General features: G+C 37.8%; 1 protein-coding gene across 1 annotated transcript in view; it reads right to left on the minus strand.

The window, feature by feature from the left end:
• MYO3B (myosin IIIB) overlaps positions 1–26,884 on the minus strand; it is a 193,080-nt gene that overhangs the window by 104,480 nt on the left and 61,716 nt on the right. Inside the window, exons 9-10 of the mRNA XM_054173114.1 lie at positions 16,904–16,969; positions 4,765–4,920 (exon numbers count right to left, since the gene is read on the minus strand). Of these exons, the coding sequence (XP_054029089.1) occupies positions 4,765–4,920; positions 16,904–16,969 (222 nt within the window). The remainder of the gene's footprint in view (positions 1–4,764; positions 4,921–16,903; positions 16,970–26,884) is intronic.

Raw genomic sequence — 26,884 nt, forward strand, 5'->3', positions numbered from 1 at the left:
CATCAAATCAATTACAGAATTTTCAGGCCAAGAGTTATTAATTGCTTGAGTAATTATAGAAGACCATGGTGTTGCTCAGCTTCAGCTACTGTAACATTTAACACACATGGCTAACAAAATAAATGTAGATGGCAATGGTAATTATTAAATATTTTTAGAATCATAGAATTGTTTCAGTTGGAAAAGACCTCTAAGATCATCAGGTCCAAGCATCAATACATTTTGTATTTTTTATGGAATAAAATGGAAAGTTTACTTTTTTGAGAAAGTCTTCCTAAATGATAAAAGGTTTCATCATCAAAAATTATGCAAGAAAGTGCTGGGACAACTGATAGAATATTTGGGTTCTGAATTTGAGTTTCCCTTATAAGCCTCATGGCATTTTAAGACATTATTTATGGAATTTGAGATACTGCCTGCCTAAACAACTTCAGAAGTTTGGAGATATGTTTCTCATCCTTTTCAACACAACCAGCTGCCAGCTTTGCCAGGTTTAGATTAAGTCCTGATGTGGACAAAATATGGGAATAATGTTTAGTGTTTACAAACAAATTCTAGAGAACATGTCCACTTTTTGCAGTCCATTTTGCCAAGGTAAGCAGCACAAGTCATTTAACATTGAGGAATATCAGGAAACAGAATAAATCCCTTCTTATGTCTTCCTCCAGCAAGCTGGCAATCAGCCTGGATGTTGGAATCTCTTATACTATGAATCAAAAAAGCAACTGACCACTTGAATGAGTTCAAGAGATCAAAAGACCTATTTGGAAGCTGAGCAGCTTTCTCTTGTCATCTCCTTTAACAGATTATCGAACACACTTAAACATTATTTAACAAAAACAATCTACACAAACAGAACAAATTTTTACTGTTAAGCGAGAATGGAAATATCTATAATGTCTAATCTAACATTGTCTAGAGTTCTCCCACACTCTTGGGAATGGGGAATGAAAGAAAAAAAAATTACTAAAACTTGAGATATTATGCATGATTCTCTTCATTAACTGGTTTACAGTGACCAAAGGCTTTATAGAACAAGTAGAAGACAAAATTCTTGCCTCAGACAAACAGCTATTTCTTGTAGGTATGATGTATTAAGTAAAGCTATTAATAGCCATTTTATAATTGGAGAATGAGGAATAAAACATAAACCTCTACTGTGTTTTTGCATTGTAATTCAGAGGATGCCTAAGTTTCTTGGGATTTTATTAAAATACAATTACATGACTCTTGATGTTGAAGAATTTATCCCTGAAATATGGCAAGATTACTATCAGCTTGACTTGTGTAACCTTCTTAGACAATACATAATTAGCCACAAAGTCTTCATCAACACTCAGTTATTACTGTACCAAAAGCATATTTATAATTCCTTATCAATGCTTGCATATTCTATCACCATGCTTTACTGTAACTTAGATAATTTTTTCCAGTTCTGCAATTTAATGCTACATGAGGTACAAGTCTTTAGGAATTAATTACAATTCTTGTTCTTGTGTTGTTATTAAACACAAGGACAGTATTTGAATAACCTGAAAGCACTTTTTAGTTCTTGTATGAGTACAGGATTGAGGAAATGTAAAAAAACACACCAACAAAATCAACAAAAAAGCCTGAGTGAGATTCTATGACAGCATGCTCTCTGATTTTAAGAAATACTTCCTGCCTAGAGGCAGCTATATAGGGATGGAAGTAAGACTGCACTGGCTTCCAAGAGGAACCACAAATCAGTACCCATGTGTTAAAAAAGTAATGATGTATTTGACTACAGAATAGATGGGGGGGAAAACTCAGCATTGCTGGAATGAATATATGTGAAACAACATTTTGATGTACTAACCTCTATGTTTTAAGAATTAATGAACTTTTATAAAAATAGAACTAGTAGACTATTTAACACTAAATATATTTCTTGAAATTAAATTTCATATACCTGCTCTATGGCAAAGCTGTTAATGAAAAGTATATTGCTGTTAATTAGCAGTTATGCTCTATTATTGTTAGAAGCCTGACAAAACACATATGTAGTTAACTGATAGCTTATAAAAGACCTATGGAGAAGGAGATGAAAACAATACCCTTATGCAGCCATGGCACTGGACTTAGAAAGTTTTTCTGCATGAGAATGTAAGAAATAGGCAATGCAGGAGTTGAGTGCTGACACTGAAATTTCAGCTTCACTCATGACCATGGGAAAATCCAAGGATTTCAATATAAAACAGATGAACAAAGAATATTCTTCCTCATTACTATTGTGGAAAGAGGACTCTCCTGGCTGGGTTTTCTGAAACTGAAACCACCTGTTTGCGTAGGAGCACAAGCCCTATGAGGAGAGGCTGAGTGAGCTGAGGTTGCTTAGCCTGGAGGAGGCTTAGAGGAGACCTTATAGACAGGTGGGGGCTGATATCATCTCCCAGGCAACCAGCACCAGAACAAGAGGACACAGTCTCAAACTGCGCCAGGGGAGGTTTAGGCTGGATGTTAGGAAGAAGTTCTTCATAGAAAGAGTGATTGCCCATTGGAATGGGCTGCCCAGGGAGGTGGTGGAGTCACCATCATTGGAGGTGTTTAGGAAGAGACTGGATGAGGTGCTTGGTGCCATGGTTTAGTTGATTAGATAGTGTTGGATGATAGGTTGGACTCGATGATCTCAACCTGGTTAATTCTATTCTAGTCTGGTCTATTCTATGCTATGCTATGCTACATCTCACTGATGAAAATAATGTAGGGAAAAATAAAGCTGGTGAAAAAGTTTCAAAGGGCATCTTTTTCAATAAACCCCCCTAGGAACAATTGTTAATGTCACTCTTCGTGTCAAAAGTTATCTTTTCCTAGTGTATTTTTTTTCCTTTTCATTATTAGTTTCTAACCTAAAGGAAATCATAAGAGTGTAAAGCTCTCTGCTAAGCTGTGTCATGGCAAAACGACTACATGCGCAGTTTCGTCCTCACTGAACATGCATGACTAGGACTTGCTGAAGAAAGTGAAGATTAGAAAGATTAGCTATTGGAATGGTAGAGTAAGACAACACATGAAGCTGACTCTAACAAGAGAACAAAGTATTAAGGACAAATGGTATGAACAATGAATGGAGACTGATGGGGAAAATGAGTCAGATAACAGCCTGGGTCAGGAAACCTGGGACTAGTTGTCCAAGCAAATTTGGGGGCATCAGGGACAATAACAGAATTTAGACTGGTAGGGAGAATAAGATTAGGTCTAAACCTACTACAACAGAGTCCCTTGCATCACTTCAATCTGCAGGTGCTACCACACACAAGAGTGGTGTTGGCAAGCAAAATATTTAGGTGGTGACAAGATGGACAACAAGTTGTAAGTCTCTTAACTGAGTACTGACTCAGACTACAATGCTGAGAAGTAAACTCCATCCTACACTCCAGTCATGCAGAAGTTAAGGTGCAGAAGCTTGTCTGTCACAGCAGACAATTAATGTATAGAAAAGCTTGAGGAAAGAAATGCCATCTTGGACTTTATTCCTTCCCATTCCACATTATGGAGACAGATCCTAGAAGAATGTATTGGAACAACAGGAGGAATTAATTTCAGAGCTCCTCTTTGCACAAGGATTGTTTCACTCTGTCTTCTGTTTGGACAACAGTTGGAAAAACTCTTATACCGTTCTGGTCAGTCAACCCACAGCTGTAGCAAGTCTGATCTGTGAGGTGTTACATGAGAGAGGTCTGTTTAGGAGGTGAGATAAAGCAGAAACCTCTACTGTAGCACTGGCATAGTTCCCTCACCCACAGTAAGCAGTTCTATAACAAACCAAACCAAATGAAAAACCCCAACAATAAAAAAAAGGAAATCACCAAAAGCCAAACCAACCAAAAATAACCCCCAAAGCCTACAGAATTCAACTTCACCTTGAAACTGTACTTAAAGCTATTCGTTTATTTTAACTCCTGTGGTTTTGCATGAGATATTAGTGTTTAAGCATATAAGTATATACATTTATGACTTACAAATCATGACATTAGTAGGTGGTTTCTTTATAGTAATGGGCCAGAGCTTATCTCACTCTAGACAAATTTCATAACAAAGAGTGATTGCTGAGCTTGGGAAGGTGTTTTCATTTGCATTTAATTCTCTTTTGAAACAGTGAAATTCTGCCACCCTCTGGACAACAACTAAACTGAGACACATTTACAATTGGCCTCCAAAGGAAAAAATTCCACTGCTTCTGATACACATTCATTGCTTTTAAAGTATATTTTAGAATTCATTACTAGGCTGAATGAAAAAAATATCATTTTCTATTAAACTACAGACAAAACAATTACTTTATGTATTGAATAACTTTAGTAACAGCATCTAATCAAACAGCAGACTGAAGTGTTTTGTTCTTAACCTTTCTAGTAGCCATTTCATTCTTCATAGTTGTATTTTTAAAGATTTGCTGACAAAATATGACATAAATTTTCACAATACCAATATGTATTTCCATAAATCAGAATATTCTGGAATTATTAGTATGACTGAGCCACAATGAATACAGAGTTCAATGGGAGAAAGAAGGTAAAGGGGAAGGCTGCATTGGAGCTGGTCAAATTAGCTTTAAAAAGTATCAATGAGAAGTGTGTCTCTTGCATTCACAATGCATGTAGCACTTACTGCTAATAATAGTGCCAGTCAATGGATTAATATGATCATTTGAAACAGTAAATGTCTGGTCATTCAAAGTTTCAGCTTGTGCTTGCAGGATTGGTGGGGAAGGAGGGCTGCAACATGCATGCTGTACAGTACCTTGTTTTAGCAATGGAGCCTAGCTGCTGTTGTTCTTGGATGAGCTCAGCCAGCTGTTTCTGCAGAGACATATCTTTACCATGTACTTGTTTAATAAATGGATGCTCCAAAAGATGGGTGACTGAAGGACGCTTTTCAAAATCCTTGATAAGGCACCTGTGGCAGAGAAATAGTCGTCTCAGGCAATGATGTTATTTCATTAGAGCATGATTTGTCTCAGCTCACTGCGTGGCTGGTATTGTACAGTAGTTTCTTTCTCCACAAATTTGAATTCCTCTGTATACAAAAACCCTCTTCCTCTACACTGGAATAAATTTGGCATAAAATATTTAAGTATGTGAATTCACCCTAGGAGTATGCTAGTATGCAGGCTATGATTTTGAGCTTATTTAATCTTTCTTTTATTCTGTAACTAGCTTATTATGAAAAAACTGACATTGTAACTTGTAAGTGCTCTACAGTTAATATACATTAAATATAAATTCAAATGTATAGACAATTCTTCATTTTACCTCTTCTCCAATAAGAGTTTGTGTAAGAACTGTAGGAGAGTCAATTAAAAACTGCAAGTGAAAGCTGTGTTGCAACATTAGTCAGAAATTTTGATACAGAGCTTTGTTTTGTTTTTAGAATGAGTGTTTCAGGTAGATGTTCTGTACTTCAATGATAAGTGTTAAGAGTAAGAATCTCAGAAATTTTTGCAAACCTACACAACTCAGACCAGACAAGAAATGAATGAATCAGAACTAAATGCTAGCCATGGTACTAAGGCTCTGTCTGTAATAGGAACAGGTGATCTAGTCTTGAGTAAAAAGATAGGTCCTATTAGATCAGCATAAAACAGAGCATCATGCTAATTCATATAATCAAGATTCAAAATTGAAGAAGCCACCATTAAAGTTGAATTATTTTCAGTACAATAAAGCTGAAATGATACAGTCCAAACAAGAATAATCTAAGAGTATTAGATTGCTTTGAAGTACATTTCAAATCTTTATTCTGCTTACGTTGTTCAAATAATAATATTGACATTATTTGAGAAAGTGAGAAAGAAATGCTGCAGTTCAGTATCTCTCTGCCTTCTAGCACATACCATTTCAGAAAATTACAGCCCAGGGTGAGTTTTTTTGATGAGATGCATTTGTATTATATACTTCACAACTACATCTCGTATTTGCTGGCACTAAGGGATACACCTAGAGTACTAAGCAGAACTGAGCATCACAAATAAAAATTATCTTTTTTAGCCAAAAGCTAAATGAAAATTTAATATTTTTTATAATAATTTACATTGTACCAGTATCAGTAACAATGTGAAAAATTTAAATTACATCTATTCATTTCAAATACTACCAAACAGATTAGAAAGTGATTAAAGTTTAGCCTCACCTCAAAAACTTTACTGAAGTTTAAAGTCCAGTCTTAAAATTATCTTGAAACATCTTTCAATATAACTTTAATACCTTGGGCTCTTGAAAACCATTTGCCCAACCTCTTCTTGTAGCCTCCTGATAGACTAAAGTAACAGAACGTGCCTTATCTCCATCCCTCTGAGTGCACAGCTATAAATACTAGTCCTTCCCTGCCATGAAGAGATCCATCATTAGCCCTCAACAGGTTCTGACAAGTCTCCCCCCCAACACTTTCCCTTTTGTGATCCACGGCCTTTAAAAGTCAATACACCCACACAGACAATATTGTCCATGCCAATCCCAGTTAATTTATATGTTTCCTGAGAAAAAGGAAAAAAGCATTTGAAAAGAAAGGTAACATTAATCAGGAAGGCAGAGTTATAAAACCCAAACCAACAAAAAAGCTATGTGGTATACCAAGTCACATACTGGCAAGTATCTGAAGTGGAGATTTCAGTCTGAAAAGCTCATGAATTCATGATATTTAGCATTCTAACTATAATTACAGATCTATATTTATGCTGTATTGTTAACATATACATTTTCTTGATAAATTCGATTACATAAAGAATTTTTCAGTATTACTGAATCTGGGTGACACTATGTCACAGAATTATAGACTAGTATAGGTGGGAAGGGACCTTTAAAGGTCATCTAGTCCAACTACCTTGCAGTAAGCAGGGACATCTTCAACTAGAGCAGGCTGCTCAAAGCCTTGTTCAACTGACCTATAATGTTTCTAGGGATGGGGCATCTATAACCCCTCTGGGCAATCTCTTTCAGTGTAAAAATTTCTTCCCTATACCTAGTCTGAATCTACCTTCTTCTAGTTTAAAACCATTACCTCTTGTCCTATCACTACAGTCCCTGAAGCGATGGCAGTTGCTTTCCAGATAATGAGTTTAAATGGATTCTCTTCAAGAAATGACAGTTCCTGACAGAGTATCTTGTGTTTACTAAATGCTTGAGGAACATACAAATATTTTAGCTGGTGACACATTGTTATTAATATGAATTCTATTCTGAGCTCCAGAACAATGCACCTCCTCTGTAAACAAATTCCAGAAGATGCAAGAGACATTTTTCCATATAGATGCCCCCTGGCTGAAACATCCAAATGTCTAGGATATTGTATTCATTAAGGAAGACAAACAAGAGACTGAAGGAAAAGAGAGTCTTGCAGGAGAACACAAATCTCCACTGAATTTGGTTTAATTCATCAAGTCAAATGGTAAGTTCCTAGCACATTAAGAACACAGCATCAGAAAAAACAGGCAGTCCCTAGGGAACTGCAGCGTTTATGACATATACATCCTCTTCTTGCACTGAAACAGCAGAAGTGTTGACACAGTCACTTCTGGAAATTACTCTTTATTAGGTTTCAAGTGCCAGTAACTAGATTGCAGCTAAGTCACAGTAGATAATGTAGGCTCAGTGCATACTCAGATTTTCAGTGCCAATTTAGTGTATCACCAGGCCTGCTGTGATGGAGTGCAGGATGGAGAGCTGTCATGAGACACTGAAAAGATAGTCCTTACATTTCTCCTCTTGGCACAGTATGCCTTTGTCCTAATTCCCCTCTATGAAGTTAAGACCTATTCATATCCTGAGGTATATTTATGTGATCTAAATCTACACACAGTTTCAACCACACTGAATGCATGCTACTGCTGTTCTGTCAACATTACCTGTAAAACAACAGATCTTGGGCCACCACCTATGTATGAGCTAGTGAAAAATGATGCATTAGATTGCCAGTATCACTGCAGGTGGTCAGTATCATCTCCTACACTGGGAGCAGTACTGACATTAAACTAGTCTTCAGTTAAGAAATATTTAATACAGAATATAAGCTTGTATGATGCTAAAGCCTACATGAAGATGAATATTGTCACCCTGAAACAGGACTATAATGTGTGAAAAGGTTAATCATATGGGTGCCCAAGTCCAAAGTTCCAGCATTTAGTCAGGATATGTATTCCATGTAAAGACTAGAAAAAAAGAAATCAGAAGTAATACACAAAAAATCCAGCAACAATAACATTTGAAAGAGAAAGAGTGCAGTAAGAAAACAGCTTTTATAATGTCACTTATCAAAAAATATTCTTGTTCAATTCAGCCAACAAAAGTCAGTGTGTGTGTTGTGCAAGTGAAAAACGATATTCATATCACTGAAGGATTTTCTTCTGAAGAAAGGAGAAAACTAAAGTATCTTCAGGCACTCATCTGAGCATTTGTTTAAGGTCCATTGGGAAAGTTAGCTTGCGCACTGTCAAATATCAACCATGCCAGAAATAATTCTAAAACAACAAATATGCTGCACCTACAAATTAAGCAGATTTGTTTAGCCCACAGAAATTTAAAAAAAAAAACCACCTCTACATTTTAATAGTGAGATTGTCTTGCATTCTGTCTTGCATTGAGCAAACTGGCTGCAAGATGGGTGTCCTGGTTTGAGTGAGAACAGAATTAATTCTGTTTGCTGATTTTACTTTTCAGCTCAGTCTCTTCTAAATGACTTCACTTTCTGAAATTAACAGCATGTTTTGACAGATATTGTGTGCTTCTAGTAGTGATAACACTCAATGTCTCTAGTTAGTACCAAGATCTGGTGTGCAGACCAAGGCCACCGCTAAATCTTGCATGCTGCTCTGGGGTGCAGACTATAGTGCCACACCTATGTAGAGGTCTCTGTAGTTCAGGGGACCCTAAAATAACCAAAAAGGTACTCCATTCCATGCATGTCATATTCAGTATGAAGACAAGGGATCACAAGGTTTAAGCTCTCTTCAGTGGCCAGTGTTCAGGGAGGACTCTTTGTTCTGCCTTCCTTAATCCAGTTGCAGAGCCTAGTTCCTGAACCTGGTTCTCATCTGCTGCTGAGTCCAGCCTGAGATTTCTGCCACACCACCAGTGGTGATGGCAATGTAACTGCCATCAGGGTGGTTGGTCAGGTTTGATATGTTGGTCAGGTTTGATATTGGTTTTGTCCATATTTGTATAAATTTTGGTTTATTGCTATTATTTTCATTTAAGTAGTTTTAGTCTCCCTCTCATATTTCTTTCCTCTTCCCCTTTGGGAGGGGAATGGGGTTAATAGACAGAATCAATTACTCATTTAGTGGCTGGCCCAGCCCTAAGCCTTGACAATAGTTTTCCTGTAAGATATGGTGAAAATATGATCATATTTGGTCTGCTACTGTTTTGATCTGTAATAATAGGAAGGCCGAGTGAGAAGAGATTGAAAAGGAAATAAACATTGTACATGTTTGCCTCGATGAAAGTCAACCCATTATCTAATTTGAAATTCTATCTTCCATCTTCCATCATGCTTTCTTAGCTGAAAATTAATTCTCAGAATTCATTAGTGTCACTACATTAAACATAGGTTGCAGCGATTTGCCTCAATCTCACAGCCAGGCTCCTAAGCACCATTTCCATTCTGCCACAATTACAGACAAAGATGAAGCATTTATTAGCAGGGGATAAGAGCACACAGACCTGTCTGAGACAGCCTCTAAAAATTCACTGTCTGCTTGCACTTGGATGATAACATTGCTGGAATCGCTGTGTCTCAACAATGTAATCTGCCATTTTCCAAGTAGTGAATCAGATGACTGAAAAGCAGAGAGATTTATCAGCACTCATGAGCTAATATTTACTAATCAGTAAATGGAAAGAAATAGAACTGCAATGGTGACTGCTCTCAGTCTCCTGTGTGTTCAGAAATAGAAAACAATTACTAATGTCATTCACTGTTGCAGCCAAACCTAAGCAGAGCAGCAGCAATTTATTTATTTTTTAATTTATCAGATCTATTATGACCTATTTGGCCACAAGTACTTTCCTTAAAGAAACCAAGCAGCTCCAACCCTTATAACTTAGTTACATTATGTTTATCTTCAGTATTTTGTTTTCCTCAATTATTACATCCTGTGGGTGCTCCATTTTCTGATGGCAGTGAATTGCTGAAGCTTAGAAATCAAATATTGGACCAGACCTCTAGTCACTGTTTATCATCTACTTGCACAGAAGATGCATAGGTTATTACTTGGAAGAAATTATGACTGTATATCAGACTCTGTAGTAGAGCTGGGGAATGCACACTATGGCCTTTGGGTGAGACAGATATAACAATCTATTTTTTAAATATTTATATATACACAGATAGAAGAGCTTTCCAGGGTCTTAAACAAGACTTCAGGTCAATGTTGAAGTGCTAAGATCCTTCCCTCACAATTCCAGAAGAACAGTTACCAGGTTGCCCCAAAGACACGAGGTGGCTCAGCTGGGGATCTAGAATGGAGATTTCCTGGAAGAAGAGGAGAAAGAGTAGGATCATATTCTCCTGATCCTCTCCCTAAGTAGTAAGAAGGAGATCTCTAGGTTCTCAAACTTTTTTTTCCTTCCCCTTTTTTTTTCCAGCTACTTCCACCAGAAGGTTGTTTCACAGTGGAAGATCAATGAAATCAAGAGTATGACCCCAGCTGGGAGAGAAATAGACAGACACTGACAAAGATCACCTAGGCCAGGTACATTAGGTCAGAATCTTTCCAATCAATAAAAGGAAAAATAAAAATCTTCTGAAGCTGTTTTTCAGTGGTTAAAATGCTCTGTTCCTATACATCACTCTGACTGTTCCTCCTACTTCGGTACCACATATATCTGTGGCAGAGATTGTTTAGCTGCATGCAGAACAGAGGTAGGGAAGAAAAGACATTTCATGAATTACAATTGTAATGATGATGCAGGAATTTGCCTGCTTCCCTGAAGCCTCCCTGCTTCCTATTTCCAGGCCTGCCCATCCCCCACTACTGCAAATCCTTCGTTTGCAAAAATGAACTAGAAAACTGTGACAGCTTTGCCAAGAGCATTTATATTTTCAGTCCTAATTCAAGAGGACATTCAGGACACAAATAACCTTATCTTCAGAACTATATATAGTTGCCCCTTTGGAAAAAGCAAATGCTGAGCACTAGGGTATGTATATAGGTTAAACAGGTTGCCTCTTTTGAACCGGTCTCCTGTGATAAATAACAAGGATTTTTACTGTTTCTTCTGCTACAATCAGATATCAGGATGAAAAACTGAATTTATGACAGGGTACTCAATCATCACGTGCATAATATAAATTCTGATGGTCAGAACACATTTATATCTTTATTGATCTGCCTTTTGGTAGCAAATGCTGTAAATTACTGAACTTCCCTAACAATGAGAGAAATACTGAAGTGCCACCAGCACCTCTTTTTTAGTAACTCTTCCTTCAGTTTAATTTTAACATGAAGCACCGTAGTGTAAATTAGAGCACACACTTGAAAGATAACTAAGGTTTGCTCACACTGAAATAGTAAAGTTAGGTGCAGTAAAATAGTACTGAAACTTACAACACATTTCCCAGTGTCTTTTAAGTTCAGTAGACACAACAATTTATTTTGGCTTACACAAAGTTTAGAGATCAAACAATGTAAACTGAGGAGCAGCACCTTTTGCAACACTTAGAATGGGGCAGGCTTCACCTTTATAATTTTACCAGAGACAACAGAAACTCAGTCAGACCAGTTTTAGAGAGTGTCTCAAGATGACCAAATACATTTATATTGTATGATTACATTGTGGGAGAGGTTTCTAGCCTTTCATATCAGGAATGAGTCAGTTCTGTCTCTTTGGGCTGCTCTTGAAGACCTAGGAACATAAAGAACCTTCAGAACCTTTTACAGCTGAAGCTTTTTAATAGAAACAGTATGTATCTATCCCCCTTTGACACTACAGTATGCAGGGGATTTGAGGCAGTTGGAGCATAGAGGAGGCAGGAGATAAGGAAAAGGAAAGCACAGTCTGACAGTTTACTTTTACATCTTATGTCATAGCTGGAAAGGCAGCTAAGGACAGGGACATTTTTCTGTCCTCTGGCATTTAGTGCATTCTTTTCTATCTTCCAGTAAATAAGAACACCTACTACAAAGCCAACTGTAGATCCACCATGTCATAATCCCAGAACAGCTGGAAAAAGTTTCTCACTTATATACTATTAAGCTGTCTGCCTGATGCTCTCTGCTGTGAAATCCCATATCCATCAACGCTGTGATGCCTTCATTTGGAACTAATTCACAGACACCTGGGCAGATGAGATCAGGTTAGTTCTACTAGTTGGGAGTCTACAAGCAGTAACATTCTTCCTATGACTCTGTGCCAGACCTGACCTGTACTCCATGGCTCACAAGAGGACAGCAGGCACACCTGTGTTTCCTGGAGCTTTCCTTAATCTAAAAATATGCTGCCCTGCTTCATTCCTAGCTCTGCTGTTGATTATAGAGTGACTTTGAGCATGATGACCTTTGTGTCAGTTTTTTCAGTTGTAAAAGAAGAAATTGAACTCTTAAAAATTACTTAAAAATCTACTGATGGAAATGAAGCAGGAATAAAGTTCTAATGTTTCTTCATCAGTCCAATGAAAGCATACCATCATCAGGCAGAAATAGTGGATTATTATTAGTTTTGTACTTTTTTTGCAACTCCAATTTTAACTGTTTCCCTATTCCTGTACTTCTGCCATTCACACCACCAAAAATACATTCCAAACAAATCTGGATTGTCTATAACACATCCTTTCTTTGACAACTAGAATAATTTGACTGGAATAAATCCACACCTAAAACCAAACTACTACACAATCAGAACAGACATTTTATTTGACTCCTGTCATCTTCCTTCCTACCCTGCACTTTAGTGTTCTGCCCACCACTTGTGCATTACCATCCTCAGTCTTTTACTATGGTCAGTCTTTACTTTTACCAAATATTACCACAATTTACTATTTCAGGTTCATCTGCAGACTGATTCTCAGAATCTACATAAATGAGTAAAATGTGAAAATGTATAGATTTGGTGGTAACCTTACACATTGCAATCTGTATCTTTCTGACACTGGCAAACTTTTGTCTTTTTAGACATCAGGAATCATAGAAATTAATGAGTTATGTTAGACATGTATCATGTTCTTAGTGACAGAAACAGTAAAATATTCTTTATGTAATATGAACAGAGTATCACTAAACAATTGCTTAGATTGTGAAAACATTTGCTCTGCATTCAGAGAAGTTCAAACTAAATGGGGCACTTAAAAGCTATACAATCCATATGATCTATTTATTGAACAACTCTTAATGTAGATTCATCAATATGAAACTCAGCTTGTGAACCGTTTAAATTGAGTACAAACAATAAGAGTTTATCAAGACTAAAATTTCTATTCATATTTTATTTGCAATGTCATAGCTAAAATAAAAGTTATATTATGATGTTAAATGTGAGTTTATATCTTGTAACTTCACATTTTTACTTTAGCACTTCCTCAGTTTAATTCTTTAATTCCCTCCAGCTCAAGAATGACTAATTAATTCAAAGAACCATAATAACTAATCATTGGTTAAATAAATTTAAAAGGAGAATGTCTGTCCCTGGAGATACCATTGCTCATTTTAATTAAAATTACCATTTTGTGATGCAATGTACATAAAGGTTATTGTATCCTTCTGCTCCAAGAACATATTAACTCTTCTTTCTACCCCCAGATATCGGTCAAGGTTTAAACTGTCAAGAAAAGTATTTGTGGCGTGTGAGATAATTTTAGTGACTAAGAGAGTTTAATTCATTTTAACATATTGCTTGTACTATTTTATGAACAAATTCTGAAGCACTGAATGTCTAAAATGGTGATGGCCAGAAACTTTTATCTTAAGAGAGTAATGTCATCTTATCCTATAGTTATCAACACGCCCCCCCCCCCCAACTCTGTAAAATTTCAAGGGCAGTGAATTGCATAAACTCTTCAAAACAGGTATTTTATTTCAACATAATATACTTTACCTATGCTTATTTCTATTTTGAAAGGGCTGTTCAACTGATGTGATTATTTTACATGGCCTTATAGGAACAGTAAACCTTATTACCATGTAGATAAAATAAACTTAATTAATTCGCTCTCACATTATGAGCAGAGCAGCCAAGTTCTTCATGCACAATCACAGCAGTACAGACATAGGTCTACAGAGAATTTTACTGACGTTTTAAAAGTATATATGTGCTGCATATATCTCAGCAGATGCCAAATACAAAATCAGCCTGATGCCAGAGGTGACTTGGCTGAAAATGTGTCATGTCTGTGTTTTTTATAACAAAATATCTAATTCAGATTATCTAGCTCATTGTAAAAATTGTTTTGAGGACAACATATTCCAGTCTTCATCTCAAGTCAAGGTCAGTAATGGTGGGAACAGAAACATAAATTCGCCAAGATAAGAACTTTGACCCTCCCTCCATTCAGATCTTTTAAATAATGCATCTGACTCTAAAATGCTGCTGCAAAACCACATCTCCTGGGGCAACAGAATCAAAACTAAAAATACATTTCTGAAAAATATGTGATTACTATTTTAACAGTTTAAAGAGTTACCTACAAAAGTACATTGAAACTTCCAGCTCAGACATGTTGCAAATCACTATAATAAGCAAGAGAACACTTATAATAAAAATGCCTTGAGACAGTGTCATTTCAAGGGATGAGAATTTGGGGTGGAAAAAAGCTACAATGAGGAGGTTTGGCAATCTTGGCATATATAAAACTACTGTGTAAACATAACTGAAGTCAAAAGTATGCTTAGACAAAGCTGCTCTCTTGGTTTTTGTCAGCACACAGGTCTGGCCCACATCATGACCCAGATAAGTTTGTTATGCAAATGAAGTTAGCTATCAGGAAGGAGGCAGATAATGAAATTATTCAAAGGCTAACCACTCATCACAAGAGTGACAGAAACATCAGGCAAGGTCCTAACACATGGATAAAAGACAGAATGGAATTTATACAATCACTGCTTTTAATTTATCATAACTAAGCTGTCACAAGGTGGGCATCGACAAATACGTATCTAGCACATATAAATGAGCCAATTATCAGTAATGGCTAAAAGCTTTGCAATTGTATGATCTAACGTTTCTCTTCTCTCCTCCCCCCCACCCCCGAAAATTCACTAATGTAAATCCAAGCCTCCATAAGAACATCTTATAATCTCTGCATCATAACAACTTTACTGACACATTGCCCGTGCAATGTCACAGAGAATTCCATTTCAGTGCTCTCTTCAGGGTAGCTGTTGTTGTTATTACAACAATTGCATTTCTTCATAAGACTGAATATGAGCATACTTCCTTACTTCATTGTGTGCATTACTACAAAAACGAAAAACATGAAGAGAACATGCAGATATTGCTGGTGAGAGAAAGTAATTAAGCAAAAGTAATTAAAAGTTGATGTGATTTAAAAAACAAACTTGAAGATACCAAAAGCCCAAGGGACAAGATTAAAAGCAAAAGTACATAAACATCTGACCATGAGGGTGTGGGACACTGGAACAGGTTGCCCAGGGAGGTGGTAGAAGCCCCATCCCTGGAAGTTTTCAAGGTCAGGCTGTATGGGGCTCTGAGCAACCTGATCTAATGTGAGGTATCCCTGCCCATGGCAGGGGGTTTGGAACTGGATGATCTTTGTGGTCCCTTCCAACCCTGACAGTTCTGTGATAAAACAGTAAAAACAATGTTTCTCTGTAAGAGAATGGAATTAATCCACCATCCATTAACTTTTATAATTAAACATTGATTCCACCATAGATCACAATGTACGCTGCTGTGTAAACAAGGAAATGCATTATGGAGAAATAGAGCCTGAGTCAATCTGCTCTAGAGGAATGTACCTTCTTCTGCACTAATGACAGTAATGTCCTTCCTCTGCAGGCTAGTCATTAGAGTACCTCATCTTCCTGCCTGATTAAGGATCAGTGTAGTAAATATTTTTTTCATGGATTATTAATAAAATTTGCATTAGTCTTTCTACTTTTAACTTCTCACAAAATGGGAAGACACTATGACACAACTGACTGTAAAAGGTATTACAAAGGGATATTGTACGCCTCCAGAAGTAACTAGATACATTAAGGAACAGAACAGATTTAAAATGTAGATGTGCATACCTTCAAACCTGTCTTGAAAAGCTAGTACTGGGGAACAATGGTCCAGCTTTTTGGTTATTTAATCAGTGTAAACTTTGATTTGATAATATTATCCTGCATGTAACACAGTTTAGGCTGTAATATGTCACAATAAAATCCTGAAGAACCTTAAAAATAACTTATTACAGTTGATGTACAGTTTTAGTATAATGCTAGCAACTACTACCTGTGATTTCTTAGTTTCACTGTAAAAAGAAAAAAAGTAAAGCAAGAGCACATTTCAGTTCAGTGACAGGCACATTCAAAAAGTTGGTACCATCTAGGTAATGTTGGCTACAATGGGTTACAACACTCTCGGTGTTAACTGGTGCTCAATTATACATATTAGGCATTACTGAACATTAGTAAAGTGGAAAAAGGCAACTGTTTTCTTTCTTTCTTTTAAATTATTTTAAATTGACCAGCAGTCATTTACACTAATCCTTTTTTTTTCCTTGAAACAATATTGCAAAATCAAGGAAATCAGGTGTACTTATAAACCAGTCCCAAGCTCATAACAGTCAAGAAACAAATCAACTGAAGAATTTAGAGAAGATGTGAAGCAAATTACATGAGAAGATCGAATTGTACTGCATAGCTTTCAAAAAGAGAAGGTAAAAATCTCCAAAAGCCACAACAGGCCTCACTGAATAAGCTGGTTTTTTATAAGAAAGTAAAACTCACTGTGAAATGAAATGGTTGAATCCTCTGCACCATTTTTCAGGATGTAGCAAAGTAGGAGGAGGATTTCTGAAAAAATACAAAGTTTGTCATTTAAAATTTTAATGCTCACTGGAATTATTGCATAGATAGTCAACGAAGATGTACTAGTTCCACAAAGGAGAACATGATCGAAAAATAATGTTCAAATTGTGTACATGAAAATATGCTCAAAATGTGTCCCCTGCAGATGCCTGCTGAGTTTTCCTTGCTGCTGCTTATTCACTGACAGTTCTTCTCTTTTCATGTCCTTCTCCTTTTATGTCAATACCTTTGAAGTTGGTAGTCAGTACAGATCACAGTGTGCTTCCCAACACTTCCCTTTCAATTCAGCCTGACTCAGGAAGGATCAACTGAAACTGGAATATTAACCTAGCATCACATCACTTTAGACCTTTACCCCAGATCACTGACTCTGAACAAAACTTTCAGCATGGATATCTTTATCATAAGAACTACCAAACTACCAACAATTTGTAGGATTTTCAGTTCAGATTTCAATCTATATTCAGTCTGGATGACACTGCAAACCCTAAAACTGAAAAACAGATTTTGTTTTTAAAATTACATTTAGCAGACAGTATTTTTTCATTACATAGTAAGATGGCCTTCCAAAAAAATAATCTTTTAAAACCTACTGGATTTGATGTTAGTTGGCACACAGTCACTTTCCTTTCTGATTGTTACTGGCTGGAGGGCCGAGCCCAGAGAGTGGTGGTGAATGGTGCCACATCCAGCTGGCAGCCAGTCACTAGTAGTATCCCCCAGGGATCAGTGCTGGGCCCCATGCTGTTCAATATCTTTATTGCTGATCTGGATGAGGGAATTGAGTCCATCATCAGTAGAATTGCAGATGACACCAAGCTGGGGGCAGGATTTGATCTGTTAGAGGATAGGAGAGCTCTGCCGAGGGACCTTGACAGGCTGGACAGATGGGCAGAGTCCAACGGCATGAGATCTAACACACCTAAGTGCCAGATTCTACACACTGGCCACAACAACCTCATGCAGTGCTACAGGCTGGGGTCAGAGTGGCTGGAGAGCAGCCAGGCAGAAAGGGACATGGGGGTACTGGTTGATAGTAGGATGAACATGAGCCAGCAGTGTGCCCAGGCAGCCAAGAAGGCCAATGGCATCCTGGCCTGCATCAGGAATAGTGTGGCCAGCAGGAGCAGGGAGGTCATTCTCCCCCTGTACTCAGCACTGGTTAGGCCACACCTTGAGTACCGTGTCCAGTTCTAGGCCCCTCAGATTAGGAAAGATATTGAGTTGCTGGAATATGTCCAGAGAAGGGCAACAAAGCTGGTGAGGGGTCTGGAGCACAAGCCCTGTGAGGAGAGGCTGAGGGAGCTGGGGGTGCTTAGCCTGGAGAAGAGGAGGCTCAGAGGAGACCTTATTGCTGTCTACAGCTACCTGAAGGGAGGTTGTAGCCAGGTGGGAGTTGGTCTCTTCTCCCAGGCAACCAGCATCAGAACAAGAGGACACAGTCTCAAGCTGCACCAGGGGAGGTTTAGGCTGGATGTTAGGAAGAAATTTTTCACAGAAAGAGTGATTGGCCATTGGAATGGGCTTCTCAGGGAGGTGGTCAGGTCACCATCACTGGAGGTGTTTAGGAAGAGACTGGATGGGGCACATGCTGCCATGCTTTAGTTGATTATATGATGTTGGGTGATAGGTTGGACTCGATGATCTTGAAGGTCTTTTCTAACCTGGTTAACTCTATTCTAGTCTAGTCTAGTCTATCCTATCCTAATATACAGAGTAAGGTCTATAGATCATATTAAGTGGACCAAATTTTAAGGGGCTCAAATTTAAGTGGAGCAAACTATAGCAGGAAGTGTTCATTAATAATATACTATATTACACTATGTTCTCTTCCACAGTTTTCTTCTACAACTTAAGATGTGATAAGCACTGGAATACATTTAGCAGTTTTAAGATTGTGTTTTATGAAACCTTAATGGTTTGTCTTTTGCTGCATTTGAGGGCTCAATGCAAAGGGCTACTGAACTCAGGAGGAAAAAAAAAAATCACAGTAAGACTTATCCTACAACAGAAGCACTTTAGATTGTATCATGAATCACCTTTATATCGGGGCCACATTCCTCAGCATGACATATATAGGAAGCTGAAGGACAATACAGTCTTATTTTCTACTTTAAGTGATGAAAATTGCAAGAAGTAGGTATATTATTGCACAAAGTGGGTATAATTAGGCTTGTCTTTTGAAAATGTTCTCTTTGGATACAGTATGAGGAACCAACCATTAATTTCCTAACTTTCTGTCTTTTTTCTTTAGTTTGTTCTATAATTCATAATTAGTCACAGAACTACATGCTCTATTTCCTTAGGCATATACACTGCTCTTGTGAGGAGTTTTTCTACCCTTGTATTCAGTGCCCCACCATGGTCATACTGATACTGTTTTTCACTGGGAGTTTTGCTTCAATGAGGACTGTAGACTGAGCTGGTACAAGGCACCCCATACAGGTGCACAGCGTTCCTTAGAACACAAAGACTTCAGCAACCTTATCAAGGAGGAAGTGCTGCTGAATTCTGAATGATACAAACACAGTTATGTGCTCCAAATATTTTAATCTATTGAGCTTTATGTGTTCCCTGTCATTCAGCCTGCCTCTAAGTCACAGCTGGTAAAACAAAATCAGTCATTTAACCACAATAAGACCAATGATGCAGCTCAGTGACCACCACTCGGCCTTTACGTTAAGCTGTGAGCCTAATTACATATCACAGATAATAAATATTTGTTGACAACAAGGAAACAAATACTTTCATCTTAAAATAAGTCTTTGACTAATTCATAAAATTTGAAAATGTTATGACTATTTTTTTAAACTATTTCAGTAAACAAAGCCATACATTTTACAATCAGAAATCAAGACAGGGCCTCCAAGGAACAAACTGCATCATCAGCCTACCACATTGTTTCTAATGAGACATTAGCAGAGGAACATCCAACACCTGTCACCATGAACAGGCTCTGGCAATCACAGCGTCATAGATGCAAGTTCTGAATTATTTTTCTAGGAGATTTAAGAGACAACAGAGCCGTTGACAGTTGCCTGGGTTTATTCATAGACAGTTATTACATGAAATTAAACCATTCAAAAAAAACCTAAGTGAAACAGCCATAGAAAAAGCACTAAGTCAACCATACATAACAACAAGATTTCTCTACTAAAGGTGACATAAAACAAATGGCTTCTATTAAAATACATTGTCCTACTCTGAGTTAGAACAGAATGAATTCTGTTTGGTGATTTTACTTTTCACCTTAGTCTCTTCTAAATAACTGCACTTTCTGAAACTAGCGACCTGTTTTCACTGACAGTGTCTACTTCTAGCAGTGATAACTCTCAGTATCTCCAGGTAGTACCAAGGATTGGTGTGTGGGCCAATGTTGCTGCAAAATCTTGCACTGCTTTGGGGTGCACTGTAAAAGGCCATGGCTGCCGGGAGAAGTGGACAGGTGACCCTAAATTGGCAAGCAAGGTACGCCATTCCATATGCATATTCAATGCAAAGCTGAGGGATCAGGAAGGTCAAGCTCTCTTCTTCAGTGGCCAGTGCCCAAGGAGGACTCTGTTCTGCTCTTGATCCTGATCCACATGTTCCTGAACTTGGCTCTTGCCTGCCATTGAGTCCAGCCTGGGACTTCCGCCAGAGCACCAGTGGTGACTAATTGCTATCAGGCAGGTTCAGTTTGATTTTGGTTTTGTATATATTTGTATATATTTCATTTTATTATTATTATTTCCTTTAAAGCAATTCTAGTTTTACAAACAACAATTCTCTCTCCCTTAATCCCTTTCTCTTCTCTTTGGGAAGGAAGAGGGCAGCCCCTAGCTGGTAGAGAGCATCTATCACTCATTAAGTGGCTTATCTACCCTTAACAAAGCCCCTGCAAGGGGTATTGCCATCCACTATTGGCAGCTAGGCATGTGTAGTTTACAAGGTTCTTGTGGTTTACCTGGTTCACAGGGTTTACATAGTTCACAGGATTTGTGTAGACTACATGCATTACGTTTTCATTCCCCTATTCACATTGGGATCTGAGGCCCATCTACTTGGTCCAGTAAGTTGCAAGACGGTCTTGTAGGTAAGGGTCTTCTCCTAATGGCTTCAACACAGGTCCATTTAACAGAAGATTCTCTCTCCTGTCTAGTTTTTCAAACAGTTTTTCAAACTGACATTAATTCATTAATTCAAATCCTGTCACAATAGAGTATCCCTGCCTTGGGTAATATCCAAAAAAATCCCAGACAATTCTTGACAGGGCTCAGAGGGTTTTCTAGTGCATTTGTTTTATGGTTCATGCAAATCAATAAGATGTTTCTACTGATCAGAGTAAAAAATTCAGATCCTGAACACTCTCCCATTTATATGACTCCTACTAAAGGCAACTCAAATGTGATTTCAAGAAATACATTTTACCGAGTCCACTCAGCAGGTACTATGTTCAGCTTTGTCAGATTAAGACAGAAACTGTGGAGTTTCAGTGACTACAGAAGTGGAGAACCAGCATAAAATTCTGCATACATGGAGGCACGCCTTTGAAATCACATTTTAGGTCAGTAAAAAGCTGTCATCAGTCTGAATGCTGCTGCATGAAGCCTCCATAGTTGGGAACCTCAGCAGCACATTGACTCAAGAGATCAGGAACAAGCAATGTCAGAAGCACGGAATGCTAACAAAAAAGCTCCACGTCTAAAGCAATTGTCCACCCACTGAGTTATCTAGAGGGCTCCAAAGACAACTGAACACCCATTCCTCAAAATGGTCAGAATTGTGCAAGTCTCAACCATACTGGGCAACAGTCTCCCTTAAGTCTTCTTAACCAGATCTGTAAGCATGGCATTCCCATGCCTATGCAGCCTACAAGGCATAAACCATATGTTGAGACTGTATGGACCAAATCACAGCATTTGAGACAGCAGGGAAAGGCAGTAGCTCCTCTCCTCTCATAATCCCTAGCTTCTTAGGGCTCATTACAGTTACATAAAGCTTTCTCAGGCAAGGTAACAGACTAATGCCAGATCATAGTACTCCAACTATACAATTAAGGGACATCAGCAAAATTACACTTATTATGCCAGAACAAAGGGTACAGTACATCCTAGGAAAAGATTTGAGGGAAGTGGAAGAATGCTTCTGTCCAATTCAGCTATTTTCTAACTAGCCACTGCTTCACTTCTAAATAATTTCTCTTTTCTATTCCCACTCCCTTTCCTCTGAAATTACTGTTTTCCTTGTGTAAATATCTAATTCAAAATTGTTAACATACGGCTTCCATTTTTTATGTTCTAAAACATCAAAGGCATATAACTATTCAAATAACAATTAAGGGCCTAATTCTAACAAGGATCTGCTCAAAACCTACCAAGAGAAAAGATTCAGTTAAGAGGAAGCAGAACACAAGACATTATTGCTTGACTGCTGAAACAAAAATATTCTTCTTGCTGAAATATTTGATTATCTTCACAGAGTTATCTGATAGTGCCCTCTTTACTGGAATGGATGCTCTTTCTTTTCCATAGGTCACACACAATTACAGCATATGATAAATTCATATTAAATTGAATGTTAAACAGACAAATAACTAAGAGGCTGTATATTCCTAATTACTTGAAAGGGTCAAAGGTATCAATCCACTTTTTTAAAAAACAACAACAACCACCAAAACCACCTTTTTTTTGGTAATACCAGGTGCTGATCTAGTAAAATACAAATTGGTATCTGTTTTCACTTACTCAGAAAATGGCTATATATCTTGTAAAACATAAACACGTATTTGCACCCTTTTGTCTGTGATTTTACACAACTACTGATTTATTTTGCCACCACTAAGTAGGTGATTTAACAGATTAACAATGAGATATGACTGCCACCTATGTCTTTAAAACACACACATCTTAACATATATTCACAAGTCTCCAGCTTAGAATATTTCATCAGCCAGCATAGTAATGAGCAAAAATAAATGGTAGTCAGTTGCAGAATTATGCACAAATGTCCTTTTGATTTTCAAGATTCACTGTACGCATTGCCAAAAGAAAAGCACTTCAAGAAGAATATAAAGAAGCTGTCAAATGAAACCTTCTGAGAAACCTCCTTCACATAACAATCCGGTGTTTCAAAATCATATATATCTGACAAATTAGAAGTCACCTTTAAAGTAATGAGTACGGACAGAAATAACCTGCTAAGCACATCGAATTATTTTGAAGGCCAAATAATAACCTTCAGAAAATGTATTACAACAAATCTCAGTTATACAATTATTTTTTAGTTCATACAAAGAGAAAGAAAATGGATGGAAAAGTATTGCAAAGGGTTCTGCTTGGAAACATCTGGATTATCTTTGACTTTTCCCCTTGAACATTGCAGTTCACAGGCCACTGCTTTCGGTCAGATTTGGCAGCTGCAAGGTTTCATTAGCCTTTTTCAGGACTTGACAAGGCATCATTTATTTCTGTCATTTACTTTTCAGTTCCCACTTTCAGTTTTGGCTTCAGTAAAACAGAAACAAATATTTTATTTCAGAAAAATTCTATTGGATGAAGGTGAAAACATACAGTTTTCCATTCCAATGGGCAAGCTTCAAAATAAATATTTAGCATAACTGAATTGTAATTGTACTTTGTAATCTCATTTATTCACAAAAGTTTCAGAGAGCTAAAGAGGCACTAGCAAATTAACAGCAATGAAATAGAGGAAGTAATAATACAGATTTTCCTTTATAACCAGTTCACATCTTTACTGCAATATAGTATTTTACTTTTTTATTGAAACCATTGCTCTGTGAATCTGCAAAGCAGGAGATAGTCAGTTGCCAAAGAAATAAAAATGGGACAGTAGTATTCTGTGCCCAACTGAAATACATACGCTGTTTTCTAGACACTACAACTTCTGTAGCTGGAATATTAAAATACTCTGACTACAGTAAATATTTGTAGAATTATATGGGAAAGAAAAATATTTGCTATCTTCCAAAAGTCAAAATCCCACAGATAAATGTCTAAGTCCCAAATCATCTATGTTTCAAACTTCCACTGTACATCATCCAGTTTAAAAGACTTGAGTAGGCCACCTGCCTTGAAGACATCGCCCAGCAGAGCAGATCCATTTTTGGAAAGCTAAATGTTGGCTTCAGAGTAAGACTTAGAGGGATGCCATTGTTTCTTTTAGGAAGTGGAAGAAGACTGCCAGGGGCTGGCTGTCTCTGCCCAGGACATGGGCATGGTAGCAAAGGCCCTGTCATATCATAGTCTGCTAAAAGGCACAAGGTAACACCTGTGACTTTCCAACTGGCTGAAATACACTTTCAAGGAGCCTTCTTTCCATCACAACTAAAATGTTTTCACTACATTACCCCTATGAAAAGGGGCAATTGCTTCACAGAACCACAGAACCACAGAAGCAGTTTTGTGCATTGTGCTCTACATTCATTTTGTTGTCTGACATGCTTAACTCTTATCTTCAAAACCAAAAATACCTTATTCTTCCATTTCATGGAAGGGAGCCTTTCCTTAGCTAATGCTCTACAGAAATACAAATAACTACCAGTCACCCCATTAAATAATTTTATTACCACATGCTTGATATGGCTTGTACTGAACATGGAATTCAATCATTATGCCTGAAAAAGCAAGTACTTGAAACTCTGCGTTTCCACCAGGAAAAAAGGATTCCTCCTTATTTGCTACTTTATGACTCAAACCTTGCTTACTGTTTTCAGTTTAGTCTGGTTCATAGCACTGTAAGAACCAGTATTATGATAGCCCTACCACTTGGGTTTAGAAATGAATACTTGTAAAGGGACTATATTAGTTAATGGCAGCATCTTTCCAAAAAAATGAAGAAGAAATAGACTGAAATAGACTGAAAAATGCTAAAGCATGAAGAAATCCACAAGACACGTAAGGGTATCAAAAAGGAATTATCATTTAAGATAACATGCTTTCTGAGCATTAGGATTGTATGTGGAATGGAGTTGATTTGTTCCCTCTCCTATTCCATTTGTCCTGGGTTTGGCTGGGATAGAGTTAGTTTTCTTCCCAGTAGCTGGTACAGTACTGTGTTTTGGATTTAGTGTGGAAATAATGTTGACAACACACTGATGTTTTAGTTGTTGCTCAGTCAAGGATTTTTCCATTTCCCATGCTCTACAGTGAGCAGGTACACAAGAAGCTGGGAGGGAACACAGCCAGGACAGCTGACCCAAACTAGTCAAAGGGATATTCTGTACCATGCTGTGATAGCCTTATTATATAGCTCTATTGTATCAAAACAATGCATGTGACAGCCCATAATGACTCTATTGTCTCAAACAAGGTGTGACATTACCTCGTTTGAATACACAAGTGTGGTGGTTTTGATGGCCTTAATAGATCTGGAGGAGAGCTGCTGGCTGGGGGATGGCTTAACAACGAAAAGACCTAATTTCAGCAGGGCCGGGAATTCCCTCTTTAAAACCACTGCAACAGTGCCACTGAAAGGCCAATGACACCCTTCTGTGCATGCCCCACTCATGCACACCTCTCTTTGTGATTTGGAGAGACCGTACCCTCTGCCAAAAGTGTATTAAAGGACCACAGCTTCTGGGGCCCACACACTGCATTTACCACAGAAGACGCTGATGCAATGTATACCTACCACTGAAGGCCTTAAACTATGCCTATGAAAACGCTGTTGGATCTAAGGAGTGGTGATACCTTTCTTTTTCTCAGACTCCTTAACTCTTTTTCCCCTTTTCCTTTTCTCCTCACTTTCCCTCTGCTCCAGTTCATTAGAGAGAGATTTCATTGGCTCCAATAAACCCAACTCTTCAGTCATTTGCTGATGGTTTGCTTTAATTTACTCCCAAGGAAATTTCTGACTCTTAGCACAACCTCCCCTGCTGCCTAGGGTTGGCTCAGGATACCAGGTCATGACAAAAGCTCAGTATATAAACTAGGGGAGCCAGCCAGGAGGGATGGATCTCTGTTCAGGCATTGGTCAGACAGTGGTGAGCAACTGCATTGTGCACCACTTGTCTTTCTTAGATTTTATTTCTCTCTTTTTGCTATAGTCGATTTAATTATTACTATATTTTTTATTGTAGTTATTAGACTGTTATGTCAACCCACAAGTTTTACATTTTTTTTGTGCTGTAATTGGCCCTGCTGTGGCCACAGCTTGAGTACTGCGTTCAGTTCTAGGCACCACAGAATAGAAAGACATGGAGGTTCTAGGGCGTGTCCAGAGAAGAGCAATGAGGCTGGTGAGGGGTTTGCAGGGCATGTCATGCGAGGAGTGACTGAGAAAGTTGGGATTGTTTAGTCTGCAGAAGAGCGGAGATCTTATTGCTTTCTACAACGACCTGAAAGGTTATAGTGAGACTGGTACTGGTCTCATCTGTCAAGTAACCAGCAATAAGATGAGAAGAAATGGCTTGAAGTTGTGCCAGGGGAGGTTTAGATTGGACATTAGGAAAAACTACTGAGAGAGTGGTGAGGCACTAGAACAGTCACCATCCCTGGAGGTGTTCAAGAAGATGTGGCACTTCAGGATATAGTGGTCAAGGTAGTTGGGTTACAGTTGGACTTGATCTTAAAGGTCTTTTCCACCCTTAATGATTCTACGACTCTATGCTAACAAGTGCCAAGGACATACAAATTTCTTTCAGTTGTATTTTTCTATAATAAATATTAAAGACACAGAATGAAAATCTGAATCATAAACCAAAAACACAAGAAAGCAATCCATTTCCTCAATTTGGGAAATACTGCATTATCTTCTTTCATAAAGACTAAAAATGTATGCCTCCTAACAACAATAAAGCTATACATTCGTGCCTTCCCTGCTTTTTCTGCAGTACAGAACTGACACAGCTCTAATGAGACCCTTGCAACTGAACAGAGCAAAAAGTTCACTTTTCCACAG

This window comes from Dryobates pubescens, chromosome 2 (genome assembly GCF_014839835.1).
Source record: "Dryobates pubescens isolate bDryPub1 chromosome 2, bDryPub1.pri, whole genome shotgun sequence".
Taxonomy (NCBI): Eukaryota; Metazoa; Chordata; class Aves; order Piciformes; family Picidae; genus Dryobates; species Dryobates pubescens.